Raw genomic sequence first — 13,413 nt, 5'->3', positions numbered from 1 at the left:
ACTCACAAACTTCTACAGATGCACAATCGAGAGCATCCTGGCGGGCTGTATCACCGCCTGGTATGGCAACTGCACCGCCCTCAACCGTAAGGCTCTCCAGAGGGTAGTGAGGTCTGCACAACGCATCACCGGGGGCAAACTACCTGCCCTCCAGGACACCTACACCACCCGATGCTACAGGAAGGCCATAAAGATCATCAAGGACATCAACCACCCGAGCCACTGCATGTTCAACCCGCTGTCATCCAGAAGGCGAGGTCAGTACTGGTGCATCAAAGCTGGGACCGAGAGACTGAAAAACAGCTTCTATCTCAAGGCCATCAGACTGTTAATAAACAGCCACCACTAACATTGAGTGGCTACTGCCAACACACTGTCAATGACACTGACTCTACTCCAGCCACTTTAATAATGGGAATTGATGTAAATATATCACTAGCCACTTTAAACAATGCTACCTTATATAATGTTACTTACCCTACATTATTCATCTCATATGCATACGTAGATACTGTACTCTATATCATCGACTGCATCCTTATGTAATACATGTATCACTAGCCACTTTAACTATGCCACTTGGTTTACATACTCATCTCATATGTATATACTGTACTCGATATCATCTACTGTATCTTGCCTATGCTGCTCTGTACCATCACTCATTCATATATCCTTATGTACATATTCTTTATCCCCTTACACTGTGTATAAGACAGTAGTTTTTGGAATTGTTAGTTAGATTACTTGTTCGTTATTACTGCATTGTCGGAACTAGAAGCACAAGCATTTCGCTACACTCGCATTAACATCTGCTAACCATGTGTATGTGACAAATACAATTTGATTTGATTTGATTTGATTTGCTAGACATTAAGGCTACCCAAACGGAAAGAACCGGTGACCCCTGCTGGCTGAATATGAAACAAGATCAAACGTGTGGTTATTCAGAACCCAGAAAAATATGTTAGACAGTGCATGAATGTGCACAAAGACATTGTCATATATGGCATTGGTAACAGAGTCTCCCAATCAAAGTTGGCAGGACTGAGATGAAGATGAAAAATAAACACACCCCAGATTAAGTGAAGAGGAAACCTTGGCATTCAACACTTTATTCACAAACTAGTTACCGCTATCAACTGTTCACTGGTAAACCGAAGGAAACAAAAATATATGTATGATAAATCTATTTAACTGTACAAGGCATTGTTATGATAAAACCTTCTTTCACATACAGTAGCCCCTTTCAAAGTGCTAATAAAAAGTTGTGTTGCTTCTTTTTTTCCAGGTGGAGAAGGGACTTGTTTTACATCATACAATATGGTACAACATTACTGGGGGGAGATTCAGTTCCCAGGTAAATTAGGGGGGGGGGGGGGGATCTTTATATCAGAAGACTATACTTACAGGTGTGAAACAACAGTGCACAGATAGTAGAGAGGGCAGTGTCTGATAGATAATTAAACCTTTAGTTTTCTGTGTATTATAAAATATATTTAAACATTTACATTAATTGCAAAAAACATACATTCAAATACATGCAGCAATTTTATATATACGTTAAGACCGCAATAGCACCATGTATAGCGAAAAACAAAAGGACTAGTAACAGCCATATATTGTTATAAAGAATGCAACATTCGTTAAATACATTTATTTTTCCATTTATTTTAATTTCTACAGAGAATACATGATAAGGGAAACATGTACACAGTCTTCAGACCATGAAGTTACGGCTGATCATGACTGGGTGCGCTTGTTTTACAAACCAGCATGTCCTAGGTTTCCATACGTGGTATTAGATAACATAAACTGCCAGGTTTGCTGTGAGGTCTGAGCTGGTTGCCAAACCTATGTCCCGCCCACCTCTGGGACAAACCAGATTGCAAAACAAGCGCACTTCCTTTCTCTAAGGCCTTTGATGATGTCAATGAAGTATAGGACGGATTACTTCATAAAAAAGACTCCCAGATTAACCAAAGAGACTGGACAGGTTAGATTCACATCAGATGACTGTCTTCAAATGCATGTTCTCTGATTGGACTGTTTTTTTTATAACAGGTAATGCCATGGATACCAAGCTTTATTTAGGCCAAGCTGTAGAAATCTGATTAGTAAAAACTCTTATTCTGTTCAACATCTGGATGTCAAACACTCATTTTGAAATTGAAAAAAGAACAAAAGAGAATGAGTTCCCCAAAAATATTTGAATCGCATAAATATCAAGTCTCTTGTTTTTCATTAGAAACGTAATTAAACTGAAAAGAGATGTTACTTCGATGGCTCTCTCCCAGTTCCTACCTGCACTTTAGCCCTAACCACCACTCATGCATGTTTGCCGCCATTCTCAAAGGCAGGTTGCACTGTAACTGAAAGTGTGTGTGCGTGTGTGTGCGCGCGCGCGTCGCTGCAATCTCATAATTGATCATCTGCATTTAATAGAATTAAGGGTTTTTAAATGTTGATTAGTAACACACGGGTAAAAAACATGAAATCAATGAGCCAGATACACTGAAGCTGCACAGTGGGATGGAATCACCGCCAATGAATATAGCTAGTAGTAAAAACCTAAAAGTAAAGTACACATGGCCACAATACAAAATATTTTTCAAAGATTCCAATGAATATCAAAAATCTATCAAGTTTCCTTTCCTCTCCCATTCGTTCCCTGCCCCACAAACAAAAACCAAAGCAAAGTCCTGCATTAGGAAAATAATCATGTACTGCTGCTGCGTTCGAGCCTAGAGGATCTCCTTGTGAAGTCTGTTGTGTGGTGGTGTATTACAGGAAGGGGCCAGCAGGGGGCAGTCTGCTGGCCTGGGTTATGACTGGAGCACTGGAGGGCCACAGTCTGGATTAAAGGGACAGGCTCATCCCGATATCAGCCTGGAGGTGCTGCTGTCGCATAAGGAGGAAGAGGATGAGAGGTCAGGGTGGGGGACAGGCCAGAGGTGGCATTCTCCTGGTTCAGTGTCCCTAAAATCTCAGGTGAGGAGGGGAGACAGAGAGAGAGGGGTCTTACAAGCAGTCATACGGGCAACCCATTCTCAGCCTCCTGAACAAAGTCACTGCAGTCACAGTGAGCATGGTTCAGTCTCCACCGGGACGACCGCCTCCTCAACAACTCCTTCTCCTCTTCATCACCTCTCTCCCTGCTCTCCTCATCCTCTTCCTTCTCATGCAGAGTGAGCTGGTTGAGAAGAGGTGGGGCGCGGTTCCAGTCTGAGCTGCCCTCCTCAGCTGGAACTAGGGGAGAGGAAGAGGAAGAGGGAGAGGGAGAGCGATGCGGCCCTCCATTCAGCCCCAGTGCCTCCCTCAGGACCTCGGCCCCAGCCTCTCTCAGCAGGAGAGCAGGGGTGGCCAGGGTGGTCAGGTAGATGGCTGAGGCTGATTGGTCCGTTGATGACACCAGGGCTTGGTCTCTTCCTCCTCTCCCCTCCCCGGGAATTACGTTGCTGCGGCGCCCGTTCGGCTGGTGGTTGAAGTTGCCGAGCAACGTGAACATCCTGTCCACGGTCCCGCAAAAGTTGTCCCAGTCCTCCAGGCTGACGTTGAAGTTGAGTTTGAGATCGTAGGCGTGCTCGTCAAGTCTGTACAAGGGTTCAAGTTCTGACCAGTCCATTCCCGTTCCCCCCACAGTGGGCACTTCGGGTGGGGCCACTCTGGCCTCATGGACCCTATCCCTCCCAGCCTTCCCAGATCTGTCCTCTGATGAGACAAAAGCACACAGACAAAAACAGTGTCATCCACAGTAAACCTCTGGCACCTGTTATGTCTGTATCTCTTCCTTCCAGCACCACGTGAATGGGTTGATGCTGTGATATTCACATCAGGCTCTAGTATATCAGGCAACTATAGAGATAAATCACGAAACACAGAGTATCAGAAAGAGACATTATGAGAGACCATATGAAACGTCATAAAAGAGAAAAGTCAACCAATAGACAGAGATGATAAGATGATTAAGGCAGATGTGTTGGGCGGTGGGGGTGGATGACGCCCTGGTGAGATGTGAGCAGAGCTGTGCAGGTCAGAACATCCATGCAGACAGACAGGAGAGTGAGAAAGACGTGGTTATAAACTAGAACTGGCAGAGATCAGCATGCAAGCCTGGACGAACCCAGAGTTGAAAAAACTACAGAGAAGGAAGAGAGGAAAGAGAGGAAGAAAAGCTCAGTTAGAGGTGACTGGTGGCATCGTGAGGACCAGATGGGATGTCCAAACTCACAGTGATTTGGAGGTGGGCTTCTTCACTTTTGGCCACTTTCTGCGTTGAAACTGCCTGATGCACAAGCGACAATAAGACAGACTGTTACCCAGCCCATTCAAGCAGAGGAAAATAAGCCCTCAACCCTCTCCCATCCTCAGTCAGAAGCAGTGCAGAGACAGTCAAGCATACGTACAGTGTAACCCCCAGGTTAGAAAAGTGCCCAGTCCCCCAAACCAGCTGTCATGCAAAGATGCAGAGGAAAGCAAGAGAAACTGCACACAACACCAAAAAACACCCTCACCCCACACGTACAGTGCATTTGGAAAGTATTCAGACCCCATGACTTTTTCCACATTACAGCCTTATTCTAAAATGTATTAAATTGTTTTCCCCCCCTCAATCTACACACAATACTCCACAATGACAAAACAGGTTTTTAGAATTTTCTGCTACAAAAGAAAAAAAGGAAATATCACATTTATATAAGTATTCAGACCCTTTACTCAGTACTTTGTTGAAGCACCTTTGGTAGCGATTACAGCCTCAAATCTTCTTAGGTATGAAGTGAAAATCTTGGCACACCTGTATTTGGGGAGTTTCTCCCATTGTGCTATGCAGATCCTCTCAAGCTCTGTCTGGTTAGATGGGGAGCGTCACTGCACGGCTATTTTCAGGTCTCTCCAGAAATGTTAAATCGGGTTCCAGTCCGGGCTCTTGCTGGGCCACACAAGGACATTCAGAGAGCCTCGTCGCGAAACCACTCCTGCGTTGTCGTGGCTGTGTGCTTAGGGTCGTTGTCCTGTTGGAATGGGAACCTTCGCCCCAGTCTGAGGTCCTGAGTGCTTTCATCAAGGATCTCTCTGTACTTTGTTCCATTCATCTTTCCCTTGATCCTGAATAGTCTTCCAGTCCCTGCTGCTGAAAAACATCCCCACAGCATGATGCTGTCCCCACTATGCTTCACCGTAAGGATGGTGCCAGGTTTCCTCCAAACGTGACGCTTGGCATTCAGGTCCAAGAGTTCCATCAGACCAGAGAATCTTGTTTCTCATGGTCAGAGTCCTTTAGGTGCCTTTTGGCAAACTCCAAGCGGGCTGTCATGTGCCTTTTACTGAAGAGTGGCTTCATTCTGGCCACTCTACCATAAATAACTGATTGGTGGAGTGCTGCAGAGATGGTTGCCCCTCTGGAAGGTTCTCCCATATCCACAGTGGAACCCTAGAGCTCTGTCAGAGTGACCATCAGGTTCTTGGTCACCTCCCTGACCAAGGCCCTTCTCCCAATGTGTCTGAATACTTATGTAAATAAGGTATTTCTGTTTTTTTATTTTGAATAAATGTGCAAAAAAAATCTAAAAGCCTGTTTTCGCTTTGTCATTATGGGGTATTGTGATGTCATTATGGGGTATTGTGATGTCATTATGGGGTATTGTGATGTCATTATGGGGTATTGTGATGTCATTATGGGGTATTGTGCGTAGATTTTTATTTATTTAATCCATTTTAGGATAAGGCTGTGACGTCACAAAAAGTTCAAAAAGGGAAGGGTCTGAATACTTTCCAACTCCACTGTATGTATTCTCTAAGTGTTGTGTATTTTGTCAATGTATTCTAGACCAAGTATGTGTGCTATCCTTTAGGAATATTTATAAATCTTATATAGTACTAATATCTAATAAATCGTGAAGTGCTGATTGGTGTTCAAGTCAATGAGTAAAGATACCTGTATTCATCAAAGCTGCTTCGCTCTTTGCCTCCTGAAGAAGAGACAATAGCAGTGGTTAGAGAATATAGGAACAGATTCCTATCATTGAAGGCACAGAGACCTCGCTAAGAGAGGCTTTCAAACGCTTTAGAAAGAGCAGTCCTTTTAAAGCCAAAATGTTATCTGAAATTCAAATAAATACAAGTAGAAAAACGTTTTCAAATGACTTGACCTCAATTAAAAGGAACAAAAGACATTCCGAAGGGAGCGGTTGTAACGGTTTAAAATGAGGTTCAAGAACTGATACATGAGACGTAATGCAAGAACAGAAATCCAGGCATGACTTGGGTCTGGTGGTGAGGATGATGAGGATGAGGATGCCAAACAGAGATCATTCGTCTGTAGTCACAACCCACAACAACCTGGCATAGTGTGTGTGTGTGTGTGTGTGTGTGTGTGTGTGTGTTAGAGGAACTCACCCAGCTCCAGGTTGCGGGTACGTGGGTTGCACTGCTTGTGGCCCTTGCAGCTGCGGAGCTCCATGAGTTGAACGTGGAGCTGGTTTAAGACGGTTCGGTCCAGCGTGTTCACAGCATTCATCAGCTACCCGGAGAGAGAGAGAGAGAGAGAGAGAGAGAGTACAGGTGGGTGAGAGAGAGAGTACAGGTGGGTGAGAGATACAGAGAAAGAGAGAGAGCAAGAGAGAGACAGCGAGAGATAGAGAAAGAGAGAGAGAGAGAGAGAGGAGAGAGAGTACAGGTGGTGAGAGAGAGAGAGAGAGAGAGAGAGAGAGAGAGAGAGAGAGAGAGAGAGAGTGAGAGAGTACAGGTGGATGAGAGAGAGAGAGTACAGGTGGGTGAGAGAGAGAGAGAGAGAGAGAGAGTACAGGTGGGTGAGAGAGAGAGACGAAGAGAGAGAGAGAGAGAGAGAGAGAGAGAGAGTACATGTGGGTGAGCGAGAGAGTACAGGTGTGAGAGAGAGAGAGAGAGAGCGTACAGGTGGGTGAGAGAGAGAGTACAGAGTGGGTGAGGAGAGAGAGAGAGAGAGAGTACAGGTGGGTGAGAGAGAGAGTACAGGTGGGTGAGAGAGAGAGAACAGGTGGTGAGGAGAGAGAGAGAGAGAGAGAGAGAGAGTACAGGTGGGTGAGCGAGAGAGTACAGGTGTGAGAGAGAGAGAGAGAGAGAGAGAGAGAGCGTACAGGTGGGTGAGAGAGAGAGTACAGGTGGGTGAGAGAGAGAGGAGAGAGAGAGAGTACAGGTGTGAGAGAGAGAGAGAGAGAAGAGAGAGAGAAGAGAGAGCCGAGAGAGAGAGAGAGCGTACAGGTGGGTGAGAGAGAGAGTACAGGTGGGTGAGAGAGAGAGAGAGAGAGAGAGTACAGGTGGGAGAGAGAGAGAGTTTTTGAGTTTTTATAAAACCTTTATTTTTTACTCAAGTGTTAACATAAAATAAAAATAAAAAGACACACTGCCTTTTCAGAAATGAAACAACAAATGTAATTCCTAAACAAAAATACATACATAACATATACATTCAACTTATTTCATCAGAAAAAAATAATTGCCCCTCCTCTACAAAACAAAGCGCTCTTTCGTAGGCCCACTTCTCCTCAAATAATAGGAGATCTTTTACAGCTGAAAAGAACTCAAAATCTACTTTTATTCTTGCTTTCACTAATCCTTTAAAAACACATCTTACATCCTTCCCATATCCCGTTTCTATCTTGTGTTTTCTACTCAGAAAAATTGACATCTTAGCTTGTCCCAAAATAAAATTTAACATTTGACATTTTCTTTTCTGTTGTTTACTATATTGAAACCCCAAAATAAAAACAGTGTTATTGAAAAATTCCCCTACAGCTTTAAACAAAGATTCCATCATTTCCAATAGAGGTTTTATCCTCTCACACTCCATAAAACAGTGAAAAATGGTTTCTCTTATATTACAAAAAGGACATCCATCTCTAACATCTGAATTAATAACAGATACAAAAGCATTAACTGCAATGATGCCATGTAAAACCCTCCATTGCATATCACCAGTACCCTTTTGTAACGGTGGTTTGTACAGTGCCCTCCATGCTGGCTTTACCCTATCATCAATGCCCAATTTTACCCTCCATGGAGTGTCTTTTCTATTTTTCAATTTATCTTTATTCAACACCTTGACACACCCCCTATACAAGTCCTTCCCATTCACCTCATCCAAACCCACCTCCTCCAACCCTCTCAAATCCAGCAATAACGCCTTTCTTTCTGACTCTGGGATACCTGGTGTAATCCCTAGTCTTGGAAATGAGACGTCTTCATCTTGTACATTCTTCTTGTGGCTACTAAGCATACCCCATTCTTCCGCTGACAGAGCCTTCCTACAGCTCCCCAGCATTTGTCCGACAATCCTTTCCGACCTCATCCCCAAATGTTCTGCCACCCGTCTTCTATCCATTAAGGCGGGCCCAGCCATGGCCATTAACTGTCTTAAGGTGATGATTTTCCCCTTCACCAGAATCTTGGAGAAATGTGGAACAGCTGCAGTTGTACAATCCAGTCTTGCCCCATACACCAGAGGTTCCTCCAACAGCCAATGCACTGACTCCACTGAAGTTCGTCTGGACACCTTCATTATGCTCCACACTCTGAGAAGTCCTCTGTAAAACGGAGGTACTCCCTCCCTAGAAATATGGCTACTATCAACCAGAAATAAAGCCTTCTTTAAACCTAATCCTCCAACCCGTTGTAATATAAGACCTGCCACCCCTCTCCACACCACATTTTCCGGTCCATAAAGTAACCTTTGAATAAACTGAAACCGGAAAGCAGCAGCCCTACTAGCAAGATGTACAAGACCTTGTCCCCCCTCTTCTTTTGACAAATACAAAACACTTTGTGGAACCCAGTGATATTTATCCCAAAAGAAATCTACAATAATTGCCTGTATCTTAGCCAGAAGGCCAGATGGTGGTTCTAAAACTGACAACCGATGCCACAGTGCAGATGCAATCACATTGTTAACTATAATAGTGCGCCCCCTATATGACATACGAGATAATAACCAACGCCATCTCCTCATCCTCCCTTCCACCATTTCAACCACCCCACTCCAATTTTTTTCCATAGTCCCCTCATCTCCTAGGTATACTCCAAGATACTTAAAACCTCCCTTACACCATTCTAGCCCCCCTGGCAAAGCCATGATCCCTCCAGACCATTCTCCAATCTGTAACGCACAACTCTTTTCCCAATTTACCTTTGCAGAGGATATTCCCCTAAAACGATCAACCATTAGACCCAAGCTATCCACCTCCGCTTGATTTTTCACTAGCACAACTACATCATCAGCATAGGCTGAGAGACGAATAGGAGGAACATCCTCTGAAAGGCACACCCCTGCAATGCGACTTCTAATGCTATTTAGTAGTGGCTCTATAGCAATGGCATATAACATCCCTGACATAGAACATCCCTGCCTAATACCTCTACACACTTTAAAAGGAGCACTCAAACCACCGTTAACTTTCAATACACTTTCAATGTCACCATATATCACCTTTATCATGGCAATAAAACCAGAGCTGAACCCAAACGCCTCAAACGTGTGCCATAAATATTGATGTTCAACTCGGTCAAATGCCTTTTCCTGATCAATTGAAATTAGACCAGCATCCAACCCAATAGCCCTAGAGACGTCCAAAAAATCACGAATCAGAGAAATGTTATCCCCTATCTGCCTGCCAGGAACACAGTAGGACTGATCCGTATGTATGATTTGCCCCATCACCTCCCTCAGCCTGTTGGACAAAGCTTTTGACAATATCTTATAATCAGTGCACAATAAAGCCACCGGCCTCCAGTTCTTCACCTCCCTCGGGTCACCCTTTTTGGGCAGTAGGGTGAGGACAGCCCTTCTGCAGCTTATTGGTAGTAACCCTCCGGTTAAACTATCATTAGCTACTTCTAACCAATCCTCTCCCAACATAGCCCAAAAAGACTTAAAAAAGTCAACGGGAAGCCCATCAATGCCTGGTGCCCTTCCATTTTCCATGCCTTTTAATGCAGTGTATAAATCCTGCAAAGACAATGGTTGCTCAAGCTCAACCTGAGCTTCTGCAGCCACCTTTGGGAGCCCATCAAAGAACTGCTGTGTCACTGTTTTGTCCTCTTTGTACTCACACTTGTAGAGCTCAGCATAGAACTCTACTGCCCTCTTTCTAATTTCACTAGGGCTAGTGAGCTCTTGTCCAACAGCTGATTTGAGACAATGAATAATTTTTCTTTGTCCATTCTTTTTCTCTAAACCAAAGAAAAATTTGGATGAGGCATCCATTTCAGATATTCCCTGAAATTTACTTCTCACCAGTGCCCCCTGTGCTCTGATACCCAGCAGGTCTGCCAATGCAGTTTTTCTCCTCTTGAGGGCCTGAGTATGGCCTCGATCTCCTGTGGTCTCAACCAACGTCATGAGTTCCACTATTTCAATCTCTAGGGCTTTCATTGATCTGGTGATATCTTTGGTGACATTCCTCGTGTATTGATTACAAAATTGTTGAATCTGTATTTTCCCTATATCCCACCACTGTTGAATGGATACAAAACTGGCCTTTTGAGACCTCCACCTCTCCCAAAAAAAACTGAAACATTTCCTGAAGTGAGCATCACTCAATAAAGTTATATTAAAATGCCAGTATGCGCTTTTGGGTTTTACATCGTTAATGAACACCACCTCTGTTATTAAACAATGATCAGAAAATCCCACTGGAGTTATCACACTTGATTTACAGACCTGAGATTGATGCTCAAAAACATAAAACCTATCTAACCTGGCCATAGAAATGATGTTCTCTCTCACATGCGCCCAGGTGTACTGCCTTGTTCCTCCATGTTGACTCCGCCAAATATCACACAATTCATTTGTTACAATGAGGCGTTTTAAAAACATCCTTGAGGCTATATGAGGTTCTTGGTGATTTCTATCTAAATCACTAACTGTGCAGTTAAAATCCCCAGCAATAAACAAATAATCTTCTTTGTTACATTTCTCAATGGTATTTGATAGTGTCTCTAAAAAACATACCCTCTCAACTGTCACCACTGGGGCATATACATTTATCAGACACATAGTGATGTTTTCATACCTTGCTCTAACTTTTAATAACCTCCCCTCAACTACCTCTTCAACCTCATATGACAATGGCAAAAACCCTTTTGAGAACAAGATAACCACACCCCCACTTTTTGAGTTTTTATGACTACACACCACTGTCCCCCCCCACTCCTGTTGCCACATAACTTCATTTTCCAAATTACTATGCGTTTCTTGTAGAAAAATGATGTCACTTCCCTTTCCCCTAATTAACTCATACACCATGGCTCTTTTTTTAACATCTCTTGCCCCATTTACGTTTAAAGAAGAAATCTTAAAACTGCTCATGGATAAAAAAAATATACAGAGGAAGATCCAGCCACCACATCTCTTTACAGAGTTAAGACTGCAACTGAACTCTTTCATTTTCTTTAGAATTTACATCACTTATCACTCTTGTGACCACTTTCTTGAGTCTAGCAATTTCAGGGCTTTTCAAACTTCCCCCTGTAATTTTTGACATCAGAAACTTTGCTGATTCAATAAACAATTCACGTTCAGGGAAAAAATCAGTTACATTGTAATCCTGCATATATTTCTTCCCTTTTGTCAACTTCAAAAATTGACGTATCCTCTCGATCCCATACCTCCCTTCCACCCCATTTATCTCACTATATTGTTGTGAAGCGTCAGACGACTCACTCTCACTATCCTCCCCAGAAGAATACTCCACCATCTCTACACCTTGTTCATCTTCAATTGATTTATCAAACTCTACCTTTCTCTTAGAATTAGACCCTTCACCACCCCTTAAATTCTTCCTTTTACTCCTCGGTATTTTGAAAACATCCGCTTCCTTTTCCATTATTTCAATCTCCTCTTGACTTCCAATTTCATTTTCCAACACCACCTCAGCGACAGCAGTCGCAATCTCACCTACTGTTTCCCCTCCCTCTTTGTTCTGATCTACCACAATTGCCCCCGTATCCACACTGCCTTCCTCTCCTGCTTTTCCAACCACATCTGCCCACCTTCTCTCTTCTCCTGTACCCTTATTATGTTCATTCCCTCGCGGTGGTGCGTTAGTTGCACTCGCACTAAAACTACTACCAGGCTCAGCGCGCTCATTTTCGGGACAACTACGCACCAAATGCCCCTCTCTTCCACATCCAAAGCATTTCATTGATTCAGTAGATGCATAGAAGACATAATCAAATCCATCAATCTTAAAGCTAAACGCTAAATTCAGTTCATCTCCTTCCTTTTTTAAAATCATATGCACTTGTCTCCTATGAGACACGACATGTTTCAACAACGGAGATTTGCATCCAAAAAGAACCTTCTTTATTGTAGATACTATTTGACCATGGCGCGATAACTCTCGCTCTAACACTTCATCTCTAACAAATGGTGGCACGTTAGAAAGCATGACTTTCTTCGCAGGATTCATAAGCGGAAATACCGGCGTCTGTGTCTCCCGCAACACAACACCCCTCTCAACTATTTTATTCACCTTTTCAATTGAATCTAAGAATATCACTACAGCGCTATTCATCCTTGAGGCTGATTTGATGCTATCATACCCAATGATAGCACCCACAGCCAAGCTACATTCTTCCACTGAACACCCTGTCGCAGCAGGAATCTTTACTCCATGCCTCCGACTAAGTTTTTCAAACTCTCCATTTCCGCGAGTGGCCATATCAACCAGCCCCACCCGCTGGTTGTGCCCTCGCGAAAAACCAACCTCAAAGATCCCACCACCCCTATACGTGTTTAGTGATAATTTAAACAAGATACCCTTAAAACAACTAAACTAATCAATATATATATATATACATACAAAAACCCGATAGAGTGAAAAAAGAAATTCCATTCGCTCTCACAATCACCCCTGCTTGACGACTCACTCCCAGCATGCACTCCCAGCATGCACTCCGACGAGAGAGAGAGAGAGTACAGGTGGGAGAGAGAGAGAGAGAGAGAGAGAACAGGTGGGTGAGAGAGAGAGAGAGAGAGAGAGAGAGAGAGAGAGAGAGTACAGGTGGGTGAGCGAGAGAGTACAGGTGTGAGAGAGAGAGAGAGCGTACAGGTGGGTGAGAGAGAGAGTACAGGTGGGTGAGAGAGAGAGAGAGAGAGAGAGTACAGGTGGGTGAGAGAGAGAGTACAGGTGGGTGAGAGAGAGAGAACAGGTGGGTGAGAGAGAGAGAGAGAGAGAGAGAGCGTACAGGTGGGTGAGAGAGAGAGTACAGGTGGGTGAGAGAGAGAGAGAGAGAGAGAGTACAGGTGTGAGAGAGAGAGAGAGAGAGAGAGAGAGAGAGAGAGAGAGAGAGAGAGAGAGTACAGGTGGGTGAGAGAGAGAGAGAGAGAGAGAGTACAGGTGGGAGAGAGAGAGAGAGAGAGAGCGTACAGGTGGGTGA

General features: G+C 43.8%; 1 protein-coding gene across 9 annotated transcripts in view; it reads right to left on the bottom strand.

Moving 5' to 3' along the window:
• Nucleotides 1–1,086: 1,086 nt before the first annotated feature.
• sulf2b (sulfatase 2b) overlaps nucleotides 1,087–13,413 on the bottom strand; it is a 197,611-nt gene continuing 185,284 nt past the window's right edge. For 5 of the 9 annotated variants that reach the window (XM_031794185.1, XM_020506342.2, XM_031794187.1 and 2 more), the window contains 4 exons: nucleotides 6,397–6,520; nucleotides 5,936–5,969; nucleotides 4,232–4,285; nucleotides 1,087–3,711 (listed from right to left, as the gene is read on the bottom strand). In XM_031794185.1, coding sequence (XP_031650045.1) covers nucleotides 3,681–3,711; nucleotides 4,232–4,285; nucleotides 5,936–5,969; nucleotides 6,397–6,520 — 243 coding nt within the window. In that variant the 3' untranslated portion in view covers nucleotides 1,087–3,680. The remainder of the gene's footprint in view (nucleotides 3,712–4,231; nucleotides 4,286–5,935; nucleotides 5,970–6,396; nucleotides 6,521–13,413) is intronic. The other 4 variants (XM_031794191.1, XM_031794192.1, XM_031794190.1 and 1 more) reach the window with 3 other exon arrangements.

Source organism: Oncorhynchus kisutch, linkage group LG17 (genome assembly GCF_002021735.2).
Source record: "Oncorhynchus kisutch isolate 150728-3 linkage group LG17, Okis_V2, whole genome shotgun sequence".
Classification (NCBI taxonomy): domain Eukaryota; kingdom Metazoa; phylum Chordata; class Actinopteri; order Salmoniformes; family Salmonidae; genus Oncorhynchus; species Oncorhynchus kisutch.
This window is presented reverse-complemented; position numbering and strand designations above follow the sequence as displayed.